General features: G+C 32.3%; 1 protein-coding gene and 1 non-coding gene across 2 annotated transcripts in view; both read left to right on the top strand.

Annotated features, from left to right (window-relative positions):
* Window positions 1–1976: 1976 nt before the first annotated feature.
* Window positions 1977–2083, top strand: LOC114579939. The gene has a single exon (XR_003701184.1). It is a non-coding gene; the product is annotated as a small nucleolar RNA R71 (small nucleolar RNA).
* An 8589-nt stretch (window positions 2084–10672) lies between these two features.
* Window positions 10673–22199, top strand: part of LOC110093076 (alkaline ceramidase) — a 16412-nt gene continuing 4885 nt past the window's right edge. Inside the window, exons 1-2 of the mRNA XM_020817842.2 lie at window positions 10673–10825; window positions 18029–18381. Of these exons, the coding sequence (XP_020673501.1) occupies window positions 18125–18381 (257 nt within the window). The 5' untranslated portion in view covers window positions 10673–10825; window positions 18029–18124. The remainder of the gene's footprint in view (window positions 10826–18028; window positions 18382–22199) is intronic.

Raw genomic sequence — 22199 nt, 5'->3', positions numbered from 1 at the left:
AGTCGATCAGTATCCATTGCATTAGAAATTAATTTAAAAACGTTTCTAAAATTTTAATTACATTTGTCTCAAGCATTCTCACCCAACATAAGTCAAGGGACAAATTAGGATCCGCTCTAGAAGTTAGTTTAGATTCTTAAAAAATTTAATAATAATATTCCTACCACTCTTTCAGAAAGATCGAACTCATTGATTTTAAATTGACTAGGTAGTTTGCTGCTCCCCAATCCATGCCGGGATAAGTCCAGATTTTGTACTACATTTGTTAGATTTGGGCTACTATGGTCAAGTGCCCAATTTAGGCTTAGGATCCAGAGAAGATTTTGAATTATAAGACCCCAACATCCAAAAATATAATCTCTATTTTCTAATAAATTATTTAACTCAAATTAAAAATTTTCATAATCCAAAATTTAAAGGCCAACACTCAAATTAGGTTGGGACACTTCTGAATAATTTTAGAATCTCAAAGTACCTCATACCGCTCTTTTATTGACTTCAAAAATAAGTGTTCAAAATTCAATATAATCCTTGTTTAAACTCTGGATTCACCTCCTTTGACATCACTCCTAAAAAATCTTAAAATTTTATTTATGGTGTTATTTTGATCAAGAGTATTCGTAGGAGACTCAAGTTTCCTATGATGGCATTAACTACAAGAGCTTGATGGCATTAACTACAAGTGCTTGCACTCATAGTAGATTTAGAATAGATGTCAAATTTTTAAAACTTAATTAATAAGTTTTTTGGAAAATCAAACTTATAATGATCATTATCGTCATAATCGAATGATTGCTAACAATTAATATCTTCTTTCTTGGCGGAGATATATCATGTGGTAACATAAATTTGAATATGAAATTAATGATCACTTCTCTTAATTATCATAGTCAAATATGAATACTACTGATATGACTTGATGCCTGACATATATATTGCTCATTTATCATGCTTTGAATTCAGTTATAGATTTTGGTAACTTGCTAGGCTTTTTAGCTCATTATATATGATTAAATGATTTCAGGTCAAGGTAGAGGATCGGGAGTGTGAGGCATGTCATGATTTTTCAGGTTCTATTTATTTTTATTTTAGCTATTTATTTGTACTTAGGAAAGAATAATTATGACATGATTATATATATCATGAGCAATATAATTTTTGAAATTAAATACACACACACACACACACACACACACACACACACACACATATACACACACACACACACACACACACACACACACACAACTATATTACTATTAGGTAATGAACTAAGAGGTATGCTACTAAAAGAGATTGCAAGCTATCTTAATTGAGTTTCCAAAATTTTAATTGAAGCTCCTGCTTGACTTTATAATTAAGTTTCTAATTGAATCATTATCTCTTTCAAGGGTGGCTTCATATTCCCAAATTGATTATTTTAATTAAATCCTGGAGGGTTAGAAGGTCTAAGATTTACAACAGATTATTAAGGATTGTTCCAGTTTCCTCCTTGATTAGATTATCTTGAATTCCACTGATTATTATCACCAACATTATTTGACCAACTAAAGTTAACGTGGTACCTCCAACTATGGTCGTAAGTATTAGAATTGAGATTATTTTATTTTCCAATTAAATTCATATTTTTAATCCCTAAAGCATTAGTATCATCAATGGAATTAAAATTAGTTTCTTCCAATTATATATATGATCCTTATCCTAAGTTAACTCCAATAGTATCCAATTTCTTTAAAATAGCAGCTACCTGAGCAGTAAGAATTAACAAAGCATCAAATTTATAGACTCCATCTACTCTCTTAGGATTCACCCAATCAGTAGGTCACCAAAATTTATTTATAGCAATTTCTTCTATTAGTTTATATGCTACCTTAAATGGCTTATACATTATAGATCTTTCAACTGCAACATCTATAATTGACCTAAGAGATCCTGCTAATACATTAGAAAAAGTCTAAATAACCATCCAATCATGCAAGGCATGGTGAGGACATTTGCTAAGAATTTTCTTAAATCTCTCTCAACTTTCATAAATTAATTCTCCTTTAAACTGGGTAAAGGAAGTGATATCAATTCGAAGTTTGACAATTTTTTAAGGTGGATAATACTTAGCAAGGAATTTTTTGTGTCAATACATTCAAGTGGTTATAGAGCAAGGGGGAAAAATTCTACCACATCTTAGCCTTGTCCTTTAGAGAAAATGGAAACAATCTAAGTCTAACGACATCATCGATGACACCATTATACTAAATGTTGCACAAATTTTCAAAAAATTGGCTAAGTGTAAGTTGGGATCTTAGACATAAGTTACCTCAAACTTGAAATTTTAAACCATTTGAATAATAATCAATTTCAGTTCAAAATTATTAGCTTGGATAGTAGGTTTATTGATACTCTAATGAATTTCTTTTACTATAGGAATATCATACTCCCTAAGAGATCTAGAATGGTACTGATTTTGTATTAGGTTAGACATTTTTAAAATCTTTTTGGTTTTTAAAATTTTTATAACGGTCCTTTCTATTTTTGGATCAAATAATAAAAGCTCTTTACTTGATTTACCTAGCATACAACAAAGTTAAAATAACTAAAAAATAAACTAAATAATAAAAAATAATACTTTTTAGTTTTTTTTTAAATTATTATGAAACAGAACAAAGATACATGATACAAGTAGGTCTAAATATGCACTTATTTTAACACAATAGTTTATATTTTAATATGCACGTTACTTCCTAGATAATGGTGCCAAAATCTTGATGGGGGCTTATGGTGAGCTAATATGAGAATCGCTGAGTTTGAAATATGCTTAGATTTTTTTGATATAAATTAATAATATCCAACTAAATTACTCAAGTATATGTGCCAAATTTAGAAAAGAAGTGAAAAAAAAAATGAGTGTCGACCCCCACGTGAAAGTGTTATGCTAAATTGCAATAAAATTACTACACTACAGGAAAACCCGTTAATACCGGCGGACAACATCCGCCGGTAAACATAGATAATCCGACGGAATAATGAGTTTCCATCGGACTTTTCGGCGGAATTTCATACGCCGGTTTCGGCCGCGTCGATAAATTATTTCCGCTCCACCGGTATTCACGTGTTTTCCCGTAGTGCTACTACTTACTCTAATTGCATAAATTTATGATATTGAAATAAAAAGTGATGTTTTCTAGTTCTTGCCACTGAATAAAAATATAAGTAAAAAGAGTTATACTAATGAGATAGTGTTTTGGACTGATGAGTGTAACTTATATAGCCTTCCTAATGAGATTCTTAATTATATATGTGGATTAGAGCATGTGCATTCCTAGATCTATGTCAAACTTGTAGGGGTGGAAAGGAAGGTTGTTACTCTTCCTACAATTTTATTATCTTCATAACACTTAGAATATTTAAATATCCTATGACTAGCTAGGCATATCAATATTTTATTTTAATTATGCTAATTATTCCAACATTTTTCCATCGAGGTAATATATCACACTAAATGTTAATTACACACATGACCATTATATGAATTAAATTAAGAATGTAAGATATTAAAAGTATCAATACTTTCATTAAAGCACATGAGTATATATTAGTACTTCATATGCTCTTTACATCATTGCCAAAATAAGAGATTTAGCTAGACATAAAAGAAACAACAAGCAAACACATATTCATTTTATCCAAAGAAGAATAAAGTATAACAGTAGTACGAAATTTATCACCATGAAGGATAAAAAGATCTTCTCCACTCTCCTTCCTCTAATAACAAATTTTTTTATACAAACACATGCTAAAAGCCCCCAAAGAAAGTTTCTTACACTTCCTTAGCCTCCCTTAGACTTTACTCTAAGGGGGCACTAAAGAAACACACTAAAAAAATAATATTTTCACTCAAGTGACTGAACACTATAAATAATAAAACTGAAAACTATTTATAATAAGTACATGATAGGACTCAAGCACTGCGACACTGGATAAGGTGGCGTTGTGGCAGTGAAAAATGAACTAGGAAATCAGTGCTTATGTTGGCTCCACTGCGGTGTTGGCTGATGTGGCACAATTATTGCATTAAACGGTGCATCATTTTCCTGAATTAGCTAAGATTCATCAGGCAATTACTCTAAATTCATTTTGAATATAAGATTTTGAAACAACCGATTATTTTTTACTCTTTCATATTATGAGATTTTATTCAAAGAATGTATATTGTCCTGACGTAGATCTTTATCCACATGATTCTACATAGTCTAGATCAATATAACATTCAATTTATAAATTCTCTTGCTTTTTAAAGATAATCCCTTTTCTGAGACTTGATTTAAATATATGAGGGCTCTATAAGCAACTTGAAGCTGAGACTATTTGAGTTTGTATATGAATTGACTGATGAGACTTACCAATAAAACTAGGGGTGTCAATTTTTGGTCACGGGTCATATTCGGGTCGAACTCGAAACTAACCCGGCACTATTCGGGTCAACCCGAACTGTATTTGAAAATGGGTCGATTTTTCAGACCTGACCGACCCGCTTTGGGTCCAGGTCAACCCGACACAACCCGAATGACTCGGTGCCAACAAAAAAATGCTAATTTTTTTATCCAAAAATGGGTCAATCTCCACTTTTCGGATAAAAATGAGTAAAAAACGGGTCAATATCGGGCTGTTGAGTAAAAAACGGGTTTTCAGGTAAAAAATTGGTTAGTTTTGGGTCAATGTTGGTTCAAAGTGTCAACCCGAATCAGACCCAATTTTTTAAACGGGTCGAATTGTAGAACTCAAACCCGACATGTTTCAGGTTCGGGTTGACCCTAACCCAAAATGTTTGGGTCGTGCCAAATATTGACACCCCTAAATAAGGCAATATATGGATTGGTGTGTGATAGATTAGTTTTCCTACTAAATTTTTACATCCTCCTATGTATACTACTACACTTTCTGTATACACATCTAAATTTTGACCTTTTTCAATCGAGGCTTCATAAGGTTTATAATAAGCCATTTTCATCTTTTTGCTAAGTCAATGATGCCATGATCTCATCTGCAATGATGGGTCTACATGTAATACCTGAATTTAAATCTAGTAAGTTTATCATGTATATTTAGGATTTCTAGAAATTTTATGAATTAAAAAAAATTATTGATTGTGGTGTGGCGCTGGAATGGTGGTGCTATGATGCCAAACCTCTCTGCTGGGTAATTAATTCTCCTTGGGAGCACTAAGATACATAGCTAATTTATGAATATTGTTCTATAATTTTTTGATCCCCATATTTGAAGATATAAAATGATTTTATGCTAAAAGTTGAATAATTAGAATAATTTTTATAATGTTTTTCTATTATTTTTTTTTATAAAATTTTTCCACTTAAAAAAATTATAAAACCATTTGATATTCTCATTTCATTTACAAAGAAGGGAAAAAGGGAAATATATAAGAAAGAGAGAGGAGAGAGAAAAAAAGCTAGGGATTGGAGGTCGAAGAGCTATTTTGTCAATTGATCTAGTTGAAAATTTTATTCGTCTCTAGGTAGGTCACGTTATGCTTATCTGAGTTTTCAAAAATATGATTTTTTTTTATTTTTTGATTAAATTTATATTTTTTTTTATAAAAATAGGGATAGCTTTGCAATGATAAATCTTTCGCCACATAATATTTTATATGTTATAAAAATTAAGATTTTAAATAATTTCTAAAAATTTTATATTGGGGTTTTGGAATTTATATGATTTTGATTTAATAAAAATAATCCAAACTCTGAAAAATAATATTGTAGTATAATTAAAGTCTTAATATAGTGCAATGTACCATTTTTGGTAATTTGATTATTTTTTGAAAATATGCATTTTTGTTTAGTAGGATTTTTTTGTTACCTATCGTTATAGCATTTTAACAAATTCTGAAATATATTTCTTTAAGCATCATTTATTTCAATTCGTTAAAATATGTGGTTAATTAATTGATATGGGTGATTCTGTGAAAATTTGAAAGGGGTGGAAGAAGTAAGGTTCAGATGATATATGCACATTCTATTTCAGAATTATTGAACTATGTTTGTTATTCATAATTGTTGAATGTTGTCGATTATTCAAAGTTATTAAACTTTATATGTTACTCAGAGTTATTGAACTTTGTTGAGAGGCATAAGGGTCAGGGTTATTGAACCATATCTATTGGGAGGGAAATATGAAATGCTTTTATATTTGACCTAATTTTTTTATAAAAACATTTAATTTTATGCTCAATCCAACTTTTAATACTCAATGAATGTTCAATAAATGAAATGATTTAAAAATTTAGATCGATTGAAATGTGGCCTACTGAGTTGTTTAGCTCATTATGATTTTACATTATGTTTTTAGGCTCTGGGAATGGAAAGGATCCAGTTGAGTAGAAGTTTCAGGAATTTGATATGAGTTTATAGGTATTTTTTTTTTTAATTTTTGCACAATCATGACTAGTTTTATTACTCAATTTTGTAGATTTTATTTATAGCCATGCCCTATGTTTGCATCTGAATTTTTGATGATAAATGAAAAGTAAAATTTTTGGATGAATTTATTTTTAGCACTATAGGTTATTACTAGCTATGTGTTCATTATTATTTTTAATGTTTAAATTTAAAGATGAAAATTGAAAATTTTCAAAAATGAGATCTTGCGATTTGTCTGTTATAGATTAACACGATAAGATTTGTTCTATCAGTGGGTCTTATCGAGTTGGGTTGTGATAACCTGCCACCATCAATAATGCTAAAGCACACCATAACTTATGATATTGGTGCATCATGTCAATATTAACTATGACTCCCATCATTAGAATCAAGATTTATATTAGATTTCCTCTTCACACTTTATCAATGTCTTCCCCCAATGAAGGGCGTCATTTTTAACCAATGATAAATAGTAATGAAATCATTTTAATTGTGTCAAGTCTCCATGATTTTATCCATGATTTTTTTCCTTTCTTAGATTTTTCACATAAACAATTTGGTATCTATTACAATTTTTTTACTTCTCAATGCATGTGTGTGTTGGATCTTCATACAAAGATAAGATATTAAACTCTTTATCTCTCTATCATTGTGAATGTTTCAGCAAGCAAGAATAATTATTCTAAGCATTTAAGAAAAAAAAAAGAACTAATTTTCACAACTTGACCTTTTTATGGTGTCTTTAATTTGTATAGGGAAATTGAGGGTGTAATTATACAACCAATTACATGAGGTGAAGGTAACCACCGATTCATAGCCACAATCAACTTTATTATGATCAACATCCCCAAAACATACAACATGATATTTTGGTGCCCCCTCAATAATTTTTGGTCTCCACCTACCACATCACTGTGAAATTTCAACCAATGTACAAGTTATCTCTATTTGAGGGAGCATACTCTACTCAAGATAATGCTATAGTCATGTAATATACATAAGGAGAATTGATGATGGAGGCAAGAACTTTCAATGGGCCTCATGCTCTTTAGCTAGATTCTATATAGTTTAGAATAACATATATTGCCAATCATAGTGCTTAACATTAATATTGTTATTGACAAGTTCTAGAAATTTAACCAATGAATTTGGCTTTTGTAATCCTAGTGCATATCAAAATGGTTTTTCATTTAGATATGGGTGAGTGCAACATATGCCTCAACTAGCTATAGATATTTGATTTCAATACCTCAATCCAGAATCAAAATATGAAGTCTTGTAGGGTCTGCCATGCTTCTTCCTCATTATTATAAAGGCTTAAGAAATTTTCAATGGATTTTGATAGTTAGTAAAATTTATTATAAATGTGATGAAGAAGGAAATGCTCCCTAGTGGAAGGTGAGCAAATTAGTAGAGCGATGCCTCCTTACAACAACATCAAGCCTTTATCCCACTACATGGGGTCGGCTACATGAATCCTTTTTCTCCATTGTGTCCTATTAAAAGTCAAATTCTCGTTTAAATCTAATAAAGAAAGGTCATTCCTAATATTTTCTAACCAAGTCTTTTTAGGTCTGCCTCTACCTTTCTTAATATAAGTCAAATCTAATACCTCTACTCTCCTAACCGGGTCATTGGAAGGCCGCCGTTTTATGTGACCAAACCATCTAAGGCGACTCTCTCTAATCTTATCTTCTATTGGAGCTACTCCAACCTTTTCACGTATATGATCATTTTGTATCTTCTCTCTAAGGGTAAAGCCACTCATCCACCTGAGCATCCTCATCTCTGCCACACTTAATTTAGTATTATGCTTCTCTTTTAATGGCTAACATTCAGCACCAAAAAACATTGCAGGCCTCACTACCATCTTATAGAATTTTTCCTTAAGGGTAGTAAAAATAGTTTGCACTATAGTGAATCTTGATGTTTAGTAATGACATGGTTGACTTGAAGTATGTGATGCAGTTAACTTGATTCATCTTTTCTCTGAAGGAGTCGAAGTGGGGATTAAACTTTGCTAGGAGGTGTGCCTTGATGATTTCTTAGGTAAAGACATTAATTAATATTAGTTGCCACTTCTCAGTCAACTTGGTGTAGATACCTTGGTATGGTAGTAGTCACCACTTTTGGTATGGTAGTTGACATTTATTGATGAGGCCAATATTAACACGGAGACTCGTAGGCCAACTAGGATGATTATACTTGGCATTGTTGTTGTAGGATGTATCTAATTGGGTGGCAAGCATAGACTCCTATTGCAGAACATTTTGGATTATTTTAGTAATCCTATATTTCATGAGTTAGTTTTTGGTTTGTAACCAACTCTTTGTTATCCACCTCCACCGATTCTTCTCCTTGTTTTATGTTCTATAGTATCATGATATGGATCTGAGTCGGTGTCATAAATCCATCATCATGACACCTTAAAGTATATTCTTGAATACAATTTTGTTTGTTGGTAACACCAATACCTCAATCATAAGATGGGCTATCCAAAGTAGATAGAGATAGTTGGAAGTGGGGGTGAGAGAGAGAGAGAGAGAGAGAGAGAGAGAGAGAGAGAGAGAGAGAGAGAGAGGAGTAGAGGCTTGCTAAATTTTATATTACTTAAAAAGTAAGAGCCTCGAATTATTTCATGTCCCTACTTGGCCTTTTGACATACTATTTAAAGGCAGGGGAAAATGTAAGTTTCTATAGAAAAGTTATATCAATGACATACATATCTACCAAGTAATAAAATAAAATTTCAATAAAAGTTTGTCATACAAAAAGATACAATAATTATATTGTTTCAAGTTTATTAACTATATGCCAAAACTTCCCAATTAGTGGTAGGCTTGGCTTAACTGACTTCATTGGGATCAAGCGCATCTAGGCGAGTTGATAGTTGGTCCTCGAGCCCATGACAATATTTTGATAATTTTGTATGATTATGATTAATTGGAGAGATTACTCTAACAATGAAAATTAATTGAATTTTATGATTGGGCATGAATTAGTATTATGCTACCACATCATAACCAACTAGTTCAACACCAGTTCAATACGAGTGAATTTTGGGTGTACTTCAAGAAGATAATCAATCAAAACTATTTGGCTTTCTAAGATTAACATAGGCCTAATGGAGTCCTTTGTATCATTCATTTTTTTTAGGTATCTTAATCTTTAAATTAGAAAATTGAGAGATTTTAAACTCGTCGGATTTATCTAGTCGAAATATTTACTTTAATTACTAGGCTTTATTTGGGACAGCTTTCTTTTGTTTTTTAAAATAGTTTTTTAATTCAAAAAATTATTGAACTAAAATTTTTATACAAAAAAACTTCTTTAGAAAGTAGTAAGAAAGATGACCCAAATGAAACATAAATTTATTAAAAAGTAAGTTAAAAAATTAGATATTCTCATAATTGATTCTAAAACAAATAAATGTAAACATTTAAATTTTTTAAAACGAAAAATTATGCTAAATTTAAATTTCATTACATAAATTTTATATTTACGTAAAATATAAACGAAATCAACATGATCTAATGTAATAAAGTGCAAATATTGTTTTAATAAAAAGAAGAATGAAGTTAAAATAAAACACATTTTTTGGGAATTAATAAGTATAGCTTTATAAAAGAAAATTGAGGTTAGGGCTCTTTGGTTTGCTGAAAAAGGAATGCAATATAAAATGAAGAATATGTAGTTATTTGAATGAATGCAAAGTAAATGCAGGTAAATGATTTTTTTGTTTGTTTAGAGGTGATGATATAGAGTAAAGTCCTAAATGGTGACGGTCGACGGTAGTGATTTTGGTCGACGATGGTGGCTGGAGCAAGCGGGCTATGGTAGTGGCTGACAGCTGGCGGTGATCGGCCAAGGGTGGTGGTCCAACAAGTTTGTGGTGTAAATTGTTTTCACTCAAAATCGGTGGAATTTGATTTACACTTAAAATGAACTACTTCATTTTAGATTATATTTACTATATTTTACTTTGTATCATTTTCTATTTCAACTAAATATCAAAAATTATAAAATTAATGCATTTAAAATACTTTATATCCTAAATAATCTAGCCAAAGAACCTCAACGAAGCAACGTTGAAATTTTTTTTACTATACAATTCAATGATCCGGCGGACAGAAGTGGAATGAACGGTCAGATTTAACAGGACGTGTCACGTACGGAGACTACGGGAGGTTACCGTGGCATACAATGGGCCGATCAAGGGCGCGCGCCTTTTGGAAAGGGAATATTGTTCATATTACTATAATAGAAAAAAAAAAAACATGTAAAACCCAAAAAAGGCCAGGTGCGAAATCGCTTCTTCCCTGGTCTGGTGGAGGTAGACAGATCAGGGCCAGAGCAGAGCAAGGGCTTATCTGCTTCTCCTTCTGCTCTATCCGCAGGTTAGGAGATCCACGATAACGGATCTCTTCGTTTGTTTGTTTGTTTGTTTGTTGAATTGCTGTTTGAGATCTACAACTACTATTCCCGTAGGAAAGAAATTGCTTGTTCCTTCGTGATTGCTTTTTTCACATGTGTTATCCAATCCTGCTTTGCAGTAGTTTATCTTGATTTGGCTGGATCTGGTGGGGTTTATTTGGTGGATTCTCTTTATATGTTATAGGAACCTGGGTTTCAATGCGTATAGGATGAGCGTGTTTAGATTTTACTACTTTTGAATGACAAGACTTGCTCAATTGCTCGATCATCTTGCTATTAGGGAGGCCGGGAGTCTACTGCATTTGCTAGTTGCCTTTAGTCCCCTTTTCTGACGGAGTAGGGAGATGTTGACCGTTGCTAAGGTTGTCCCGATTAGACTGTGTCATTGTCTGGCTTCGTAGTTACGGATATTTAACTCTCTTATTTTAATCTGTTGGTTATTTTCACTTTTTTTTTTACAATTATGTTATGTTTTACTTCTTTAATAGCTGAATTTTATAGTTTTGGAGGCCTTTGTCAGATATAGATAATGGATGCAAAACGTTCATAGAAGTGCCTGTTTAAGAGGGGCATGTAGTAACTAGGTTATTTCCTGTTTTTTAGTTAGGTTGAACTTGCCCAATTTGTGTACATAAGAACTACGAGGTTATTAGCATAGCTGATGGGAGGATGGTTTATCTGGAATGTATAGTTGTATTGCCTCAATCTTTTTGCATGTAGTGTATCCTTTATTATGTTTATATACATTTGGATTGGTAGAGTGGAAGAGTAGATGCATTTGGTAACTACCTTATAGTTGTTTTGTCATCATAATGATGCAAATTTACCCGTGTTGATTATGACCGTATATTTTCTTTTACCATGAACCTCTACATCGATGGGAAATAAATTTAAGCAACTGATTTTATATGCCATAATGAACCTGAAAATCTGGTTAACCTGGAAAACTAGGTGAACATTTCTTAAGGGGCTAGAACTTGGGATGATTTTTTTTTTCAACCTTCATGGAGGTGACGAAAGTTTGATTAGAACATAAAAAATCAGTAGGGAATTTGATCAAGGCATTGTGTTTTCTTTTTTTATACTTAATTTGGTATTTTTTTAAGTTATATGGGATCTCACAATGTGTTAAGTCTGAGTTCTTGTATATTTTGTGTCATTTAGTGAAGTTTTGTTCAATTTCATTGTGTTGATTATCATTGAGTTAGCTATTATAAACAAGAAAGCTTGTGAAATTACTTGTTGATATTTGTGTGAGTTTCACCCTCTCGGCACCTAGACCCATAATTTGTAGAATAGGTGGGGCGAGGCTCTTTTAAACTGGCACTTTTTTTTTCTGATATTTTCCTTTGGTATCATCTTTACCCTCTTTTAGTATCCTCTCTCTCATTTCAGCTAGCCTAAAAAGGTGAGAATGATAGGTTGAGAGGAAGATGAAAAAGGGAAATTGAAACGGTTTAATAATAACTTAATAATACACCTAACCTTAAATACTCATATTTCTGACTAGTTGATGTAGGCAGGGGGGAAGGGGGGGGAGATCAAAATAAGTTGTTGAAATTTTTGTAAGTTCTACTTGAATCAGTTCATTAATGAGCCTCTTCTTATATTTCAGCTCATAAATGCTTTCCCACTACTTAATTCAGCTCATAATTTGTGTATTTATTGTCAAATCAAGATTCATTCCCCTCCTTTACTCCCCTCTCTAAAGAACCTTTGGTTTCCCCAAGCTTGTGCCTCTTCCCCTCCCTATGCCTTCTCGGTTTTCCCCTTGCTGGTTGGTTTCCCGTGTCCTGCCTCTTTGTCTCCTGTGCTGGCTTTTCGGGTCCCTTGGTTTCGAAACAAGTTGTTGAAATTTTTGTAAGTTCTACTTGAATCAGCTCATTAATGAGCCTCTTCTTATATTTCAGCTCATAAATGCTTTCCCACTACTTAATTCAGCTCATAATTTGTGTATTTATTGTCAAATCAAGATTCATTCCTCTCCTTTACTCCCCTCTCTAAAGACCCTTTGGTTTCCCCAAGCTTGTGCCTCTTCCCCTCCCTATGCCTTCTCGATTTTCCCCTTGCTGGTTGGTTTCCCTTGTCCTGCCTCTTTGTCTCCCGTGCTGGTTTTTCGGGTCCCTTGCTGGCTGGTTTCCCGTGGGTTGTTGCTTTGTCTCCTGTGCTGGCTTTTCGGGTCCCTTGCTGGCTGGTTTCCCGTGACCTGATGTTTTGCTTCCTGTGCTGGCTTTTCGGGTCCCTTGCTGGCTGGTTTTCCGTGGCTGTTTGGGGGGAGGGGGGGAATTCTATGGAATTTCTTTGTTTTATGTGTAGTTTTTCTGCTGCTGTTTGGCCTTCTATTTTCTATCTTTTGGCCTTCCATTTACTTGAATTTAATGGGTTTAATGGGAGATATTTGGGTTGTTTGGCTGCCTTTTTTGTGCCTATAAATAGAGATGTTTGTGGCTGTTTTAACAGAGTTTATGGTGAAAATTATGATTTTGGAGATAAAACCTGAGGGTTTTCTTTGGAATAGCTTGCGAGCTATGTCCTTCTCCTTCCTCTCCTCTCTATAGCCTGCGAGCTATACTTTTTCTTGGCTTCTAATTCCCTTATTCTCTACGCAAGTATCCACCCCACCTGTATCCTTCTTCTCAACGATTGGCAAGCTCCTTTAGGTGTCTTTAATTTGTGTTTATGTTGTCAAAGTTTGTAAGGTATTTGTGTCCAAGTTTGTAATAGTCTTTTTTATTATATAAGTTTATTTTTTGTCTAATTTGTCTAGTTTTTGTGAGTTCATGTAAGTTTCTATTATCTAGGAAGAATTTCATTTGCTTGCAAAAATTTGAGGCCCTTCCCAAATTTTTGCTTGCATCACTAGTGGTGAAGCGAAAAGCTTGAGTTTCGGGGGTGGGTGTGGGGGATAAATGATCAATATGTAATTTATAATTTTGTATTGCAAATTTAAGTTATAAGAAACCATAATCATTTCAATTTGCAAGAATATAAATGTCAAATTTTATTCCAATATCAATTTTCTTGATATTTGTTCATTCAAAATCTTTAGCGTGGATAAAAATATATTACAAGTGACCTCTTAATATTGCAAAATAAATCATTATCGATCTTACTGAATATGTCTTTCTTAGTGTGTATAACCAAGCAATCATTCATCCAAATATCACTTACTCTTTCTTGCAGTCAACTTTTCATCATATTCATTATTGAAAATGCTTTGTAATGCTAATAGTATCAACTGGAGAGAAATTTTTATTTTATAAGCAAATAAACTATGGTTTAAACATTGTTTCTATTTATTTTCATCATTTTTTCAGCAAGGCTATCAATTCCCTTCAAGTTAGAAAAATTCTTTCTTATGTGCATATCAAATATATTAGCCATGCTGATTATCCAACGTGAAGATAACATATGCATAAAATTTTGAGCGATAAAACTAAACAGGCATTGTCAACTTAACCTTGTCCAAAGAAGAAATAACTAGTTGGATTGGATTCAAACATTTCATGTAGAGTAAACTCATCTGCTATCTCAATAAGACAGTCATTAAGCTCTTCAAATTGCTTGGTTATGAAATTATAGAATAAATCTACTTGATAATAGTGTAGGTTTATAACCATAGGATCTTTTCTTTCATTTAAGCACATAAACATCATTCATTTGAGGAATTGCAATACTATATTTGCTTTAAATCATAAGTACCTCTTATGATAAAGTTTTTTCATCTATCATTTTGCTTAATTTGTAAACAATCCTTGGAGATTTTAGCTTCTCCCATGCCATTCACAATATCTTGAGATCTTTCTGTGTGCCATAAATTGTTTTTTTACTCCTAATATACTTTCATTTTATGGAGCTTAAATATAAATTTAGATATTGTATTTCCCCAAGACCAGTAGCATGATCTACTTGCTCTAAAGTTGATCGATCTTCAAAGTGTCTGATGCGGACATCCAACCGTCCATGCCTATCCGAGGAGGAGCTGAAGATCGACGACCGAGATCACTTTGTTTTATTTTAGTTTATTAAGTGTATTTTGATTTAATTTTGCAATTTTCTTTTTTTACCCTTTTGTATTATGTAAGCCCAAGGGGCAAATGTGTCTTTTAATTTCTTTTGAGGCCTATATATAGAGGCCCCTTCTCTTGTATTTGGGATGATGGAATTATAATAAAAAAATTTGTGTTTTGCATCTGTGTTATTTGGGAAGAACTTTAGTGAACTCCCTTTGGGAGGGAGTCGGAGTTTCCACCAGCCACAGGTTGGGTCCGGGCTTGTGGCGTGAAGTCCCTTAGAGAAGGGCAACGTAGTATCCGTCAGCCGCAGGATGTGTCCGGGCTCGCAGTTGTATCCTTGATATTTTGTTTCTCTATTTTTGTTCCTTCTTATAGCTCCTCATAGTCATATTCATCATCTTCCTACTTCCACCATCACTTCGTCCCCATCTCCACCTTGTCGTCGGCCCCTTACCCGCCCATTCAAGCCCCCGGCCACACCCTCTCCCATCCTCTATTGCCTACTTTGGCTACTTCCTAAATTTTGGATTGCCATAATTTAGTTGGTCTTTAAATTCAAATTTTCTCAAATTTGAAATTCAAATTCTTTCCTAAATTATAAAATCTATTTTAGAAAAATTTTCAAATCTTCCCTCCATTGGATTTTGAATTAATGACGATGACTTAATTTATTCTAAATTTAATCATCCAAATTCTAGAGGCATTAAAACCTCCTTAATTTCCTCCTAATCCCTCCTCTAGCCGCCGGCCATGCTTGGCTAAATCCGCCGACCCCACTCCACTTGCCATACTTTGGATCTCCTAATTTAGTTTGAATTAATTTGGAATCAATTTGGAATCCAAATTAATTAAAATTCAAGATTCAAATCCTTCCATATTTAGCCACATAATTTTTTTTGGAAAGAATTCGAATTCAAATCTAATTGATTTGAATTTCTAAAACTTCCTAAATCAACCCAAACCATTTTGGAAACCATTCACTCTAGTTAAAACTTGAAATTAATTTTAGATTTTAATTATTTCATCAATCATTAATGTCATGGCCCACACACAATGAATTTAGACACAAATACTCCTCTTTCTACTTGATTAATGCTCTCCATTAAGGCCCCCAATTTCTTTCCTATTTTAATTAATTCCTTCCACAAAAAAAAAAAATGGAACTCTATTTAAGGAATTAATTAAGTACATCTTCCCTCCCTTTTCCATTCCACATATCTATTCTACATCAGTGTTATAGTGATAAGTAAGAACCATGTTTGAGATTTGTTTCTTGATTCAAACAATGTCTGCAAAGAATTTTCCTTCTCAAAAAGCCTTAATAATCATAATGTCATGTCTTTTGCAAAGACCTCAGCCAACATTTAGTAAAATCTCTATTGAATTTTTTTTTTAAAAAAGATGCAATCTTGATGTAATTTTTTGAAATAGACAAAACAAGTGTAAGTTGTAATTGATTAGCAGAATATTGCACATAAGAAAATAGAGGGATTTTCATTCCAAATCAAACTTTTATAGCCACTAAATTCACTTCGCATGCTTCCTGCACAACAATACCCTTGCCCTCAGATTTTAGAAATTGTCAACCCAAATTTTTAAGCAAAGAGACCATTAGTATCTCAAGTGTTAGGGCTAAAACACACGAACAAGCAAATATTTGAGAAACCTCTCTACAACTATTTCTTGTTTATCAACGTACCATAAAGATAGGGCCATTTGTTCTTTGTCTGATAGATCATGTGACTTGTCTACTATGAAAGCAAATTCATTTTCAGTCTTAACTGCATCAGGGGTCTTTACTATAATAGTAAGAACATTATTTTTTTGAATGTCAGAAGAACTTAATTGACGATGCTATTGTGTTGCAAAGCCTCGTTCATAATTCCTTAATTATGAATAGCTAGAACTTTAAAAATTTCAGAAAGAGTTTTCTTGATTTCTAAAATTCTCAGATTCATCACAAATTTGCAGGTCTAGGCCTTGGTGTAATAGAAATTACATTGTGTAAGAGTGATTTAATGCAATCAATTTTAATGCAATCAATAATTGAATTTAATCTACTTGTATATAAACTTCAAGCTTGATCTAATTTCCTGGATAAACTACTTGAATTAAGATTTTAGACAGATGAGAGAGAGCGTCATCAAGGCATTAGTTATGTGGAGCAACTCTAGCAATAGGGTATGCAGTCTCAATCGCAAAATTAGAGAGTCAGTTATATGAATTTGCGTAACTGGTCTGATATTTCAATCTCAATTAGTTGATGCTAACAAGATTTCACTGTATGAACCTGTCTCCCTTGATGTCTTGTGAATCCACCTCTTGTTCTAACAGTAAAATAAGAAAAGATAAAAATGGTAAGAGATCAATTTATGAAAAGACTATCCGTTAAAACTTTCCCTACCATATGGCCAGATTAACACAATGAGGATAAAAAAAAGACCAAGGAAAGAAGAATTTGACAAACATGGGAAGTGATTGTTTTCTGGCTTCAGTTTTTGATATCTTCTTTTATTCTTGGTGGTGATGCGAGATGCCATTGTTGTTAGATGCTTCTACCCACTATTTTTCATTCTTATATAAGCTGTTCTTTGTTTAGGATTTCTTTTGGGTATTTTTAGTTCCATATGACTATATGCTGACATTTATTACATTAAATCTATAGGCCATGTCCTGAATTTTGAAAGATTACAAAAAAATCTTTCTTGGACTTTTTTCAGATTTCCTCCATCTATAGAAAAATGACAAAGGTCTGCGTCTGGAGTAGGCTGTGCAATAGATCAGCATTATTGGCTGAACTTTTAGTCTATGAAGGTGCTAGGTCTTCAACAACTATGTTTGCCTTTCTTTTTGCAGCCAAAGCATTCACTTATATTGTATCTTTGAATGCTTACTGCCATATCAATTGTCATTCTTCCTCTATGATTATTTATTTTTTGAAGAATGTTTAATGCTTCTTCCTTACCCTGTTCCCTATTTTTTTGGCAATTTGAAAATGATTATTCGGATTGGAAGCTCTTTAGAAGGAGAGATTTCTTCAATTCTCTTGTTCTTTGTGCCTTGCATGAGGCTGCAGGATGCTGTCATGATGACATACGAATATTACATCTATTTTGATATTCATTATATGGTGTAACTTTCATTTTGCAGGTGCATTTATTTCCAATGTTCTAATGTTTCCGAGCTAGTTCTCACGCATATGGTTTTCAAGCTGAAGTGCTGATTCAGTCAAAAGGATTTGGAGATATGGCGGAGAGCATGGTATCAAGCTTCTGGGGTCCTGTGACTTCCACAACAGAGCTGTGTGAAGAAAACTATGCTCATTCCTCATATATTGCAGAATTTTATAATACTATCTCCAACATTCCATGTATTATTTTGGCACTCATCGGCCTTATAAATGCTTTAAGGCAAAGATTTGAGAAAAGATTTAGCATTCTTCATATCTCAAATATGATACTTGCCATTGGGAACATTGTGTTCCATGCCACCCTACAACATGTGTAAGTTCCAACATCAATCCTTATTAACTATTTTAATAGCATCTTATTTACCCTGCAAATTATTAAGTAACTCTATTAACAGCTTCAATTAGTCATCTAATGCTGCTAATTTTGTTTTGAATTTGGAGACTTTGTTTTGAATTTGGAGACGGGTCTTCCTTTCATCTTTCCATTGCATTGAATTTGGACACGGTTCTTCCTTTCATATTTGCTATGTTTCATAGTTATGTTGTTTTACTAATATGTATCCTAAATGGTCTGTATTTGAATTATTTGTTTAGCGGTTTGTTATTTGTATCGTAGGCTTGTGCGGGCATTATTAGAATGTATCTAGCTCCTATAAATTGAGTTTATGGATTGTAGTTGCACATCAATGCATGATAAACATGGCAGTAACCTGTTAATCTATGCTACAAATTTGAACTTCTTCACATGGTTATGCTACAAATTTGAACTTCTTCACATGGTTATGTTAAGGATTATATATATATATATATATATGCGGGCAATATTGGGATGAATGTAGCATATCATCCTATAAATTGAATTAATGGTTAGTAGTTGCACATCGAAGTATGATAAAAATGGCAATGACCTGTTAGTCTCTGCTACAAGTATCAACTTCTTCACATGTTAATGTTAAGAATTGGCTTATATTTTTTCTTTTAAGCCTTTACTATGATGTGTATGTTATGTCAAAAATGCCAAAAAATACCTCTTTTCCTGTCCATTCTTTTGTTATTAAATCTATGATAATTGTTTTCGAAGTTTTCAGTCTTTATATGAACAGTGCAAGTTTTTTTAGCAGTAAATTCATTAGATCATAAGTTTATTTCGTATTTTATTTGCAGTATTAATTGGCAGTCATTCTGCAAATCAGCCTTTTGCTGGATTTTGTTATAGTTAATGCTTGTGTTAATCTTTATGTGGTCATGCTTATTGTCTGCATTTACCTAATGGAGTGCAGTCAGATTTTATTGAGACTGATCCCTTATAATGTGTTCCAATAGTTGATCAATTGTTCACTTTTTTCCTTGAAACATCTTAATTCTTTTTTGCACAACGTTATTTGGTCAACATTTACTCATGTATTATTCTCTTCTTTCATATTAGCTTTTCTTTCACTCTTCCATTAGCAAACTTTTCTTTTTTTCTTAATGATTTGTTAGCTCATGATACTAAGCTAAAGATTAATATTCAGTCTCAAATGTTGGACTATACTGACCTCTTCAATTGAAATGAAAACTTTGTCTGATCCTCAAATATTGAATCTGCTACACTTGAACTGCTCTTTTAGATTTGAATTGATTGTATCGACTGGGGAAATATGAGTCTGATTGATTCTTATGCTGTTCTAAATTTACAAGATTTTGATTTCAAAATTTTCCCAATACAGTAATATGCAACTCTTTTAGGATAGGAACTTGGAATATATGCTCCCTTACAGGCAAATTAATGGAATTAATAGATATTATGATTCATAGGAAGATAAATATTCTGTGCATTCAGGAAACTAAATGGGTTGGAGAGAAAACTAAGGAAATTAATAGTTTAGGATATAAATTATGATATTCGGGTAGGAGTCATACTAGAAATGGTGTATGTGTGATTATAGATAAGAGTTTGAAGGATGATGTTATAAAAATTAATAGAATTGGAGATAGAATTATAGCTTTAAAGATTGTTGTTGATGCTAAGATTGTTAATATTATTAGTGTTTATTTTTATGCTCTCAAGTAGGTTTGGATACTGAGTTCAAAAATTAAAAATTTTGGACATGACTAAGAAAAATTAATATAATATACCTCATTAGAAGACAAGAGTTTTTTATTGGAGGAAGATTCAAATGGACATGTTATACTAGAGGTAGATGATTTTAAAAGCATCCATGGTGGCTATGGGTTTGGAATGGTGAATGAATGTGGTAAGACTATATTAGATTTTTCTTTAGCTTATAATTTCTTAATAGCTAAATACCTTATTTAAGAAAAGAGTTGAGCATCTTATCACTTTAAATGGATATTGTAAAACGCAGATTGATTATTTTCTTATAAGAATATTTGATCGTTATAGATTGCAAAGATTGTAAGTTATTTTCGAGTGAAAATTTATCTACCCAACATCGATATTAGTTTTGAACTTTAAGAATAAAAGGGAAAAAATAACTTAATAAAGTAAAAACGATTTCTAAATTAGATGGGGCATTTAAAAAAATTAATAAAAATATTTTTAAAGAGTAAGATTTAGATCTTAAGCATTCTGTCTGTGGCATGACGGATCCAATAAATTATGTGGGAAAAAGTGGTTTGATATTAAGAATATTGAAAATTGTGTTGGAGTATTCAAGGGAAAAGCTCCTAATAGTTTAAAAATAAGTTGGTGGTCGGAATTTAAATGTGCAAGAAAGATAAAAAATAAGAAGATTGTTATAAAAATTTTTATATGTAAAAATTTCTTTGATAATTGGGAAAGTATAAAGATGGCTTGTAAGGATCTAAGAAAGCTATTTGCGATGCAAAGAGTTTAGCTTTTAATGATTTATATAATATATTAGTTACTAGGAGGGAGAAAGATATAAAAACATCTATAAGTTCATCCAACCAAAAGTGATAAGAGTAGTAATGATTTAAGTTCAAGTGAAGTGTATTATAAGGTATGAAGATCAAAAAGTACTTTTCTTAGAAAATTGATAATCAACAAAGATGTGATGAGATATTTTGCTAAACTTTTTTTAATGAAGAAATATTTTTTTGAAAAGGAAAATATATGATTGGGGGACTTTAGTGCTTTCACCCTACAATGAAAAATAAGTTTTTTTTATTTTATCAGCGTATAAATAAAATGAAGTTTACAGATAGGCTTTAAAGAAATGAAGTGTGGGAAAAAGCTGTTGGACCTGATGATATTCCAATTTGAGAATGTGGAAATGCTTAGGAGATGAAAGGAATTTTCTTGGCTTACAATATTTAATACTATTTTGAAGACTAAAATGATGTCAGTATCAGTACAGGAGAATGAAGCTCTGTGTTTAATTCTATATTTTAAAGAATAAAAGAGGATGCCACCAGCGCAGTCGTGCGCAAACTTCAGAGCGACTTAACAATTAATGTGTCCAGTACTTTAAAACTATGGGAGCGAGTTATTGGAGCATAAGGTTTGAGACATGATACTAAAGAGTTTATAATATATATATAGGATTCATGTAGAGAGATAAAGGTCTACTATGGAACATACTTTATTGAGAGGTTCAATGAGAAATATAAGAGAAATAAGAGAGATAATACATATGATATTATTGTTTAGAGAAAGCAAATGGATAATACAAGAGAAGTGCTATTGAAGAGTTCTTGAAAAGAAAAGACGTTTAATTATGCTTAATATTCAATTAATTAAGGATATGTTTATGCAAGAGACTATATACTTGTGTTCAAACATCAAGGTGGTTTTGACCAAGATATATTATAATTTCGGTTGGATTGCAATCAAGGCATCAGCCTTAAGTCCATAATTTATATATATGAATATATAGATGATGTTCTCACTAGACATTTGCAAGAGGATGTACTTGGTGCATGCTTTTTGCTGATGATACTTCTTCTTGTTGATAAGTAGAGAAGGGACGTTTAATGTTACTTGAATTTACTGGATGGTCTTAGAGTCTAAGAGATTTCGCTTGAGTAGATCTAAAACTGAATATACTGGAGTGTAATTTTTAAATGAAAATAGACCTAGTGAAGGGGAATTATGACTTTGGGCGATCAAGTCATTAAATAAAGATAAATTTTAGATATCTTGGATCTATTGTTCAAAGTGATGGG

The sequence above is a fragment of the Dendrobium catenatum genome, unplaced genomic scaffold (assembly GCF_001605985.2).
Source record: "Dendrobium catenatum unplaced genomic scaffold, ASM160598v2 fragScaff_scaffold_72, whole genome shotgun sequence".
Classification (NCBI taxonomy): Eukaryota; Viridiplantae; Streptophyta; class Magnoliopsida; order Asparagales; family Orchidaceae; genus Dendrobium; species Dendrobium catenatum.
This window is presented reverse-complemented; position numbering and strand designations above follow the sequence as displayed.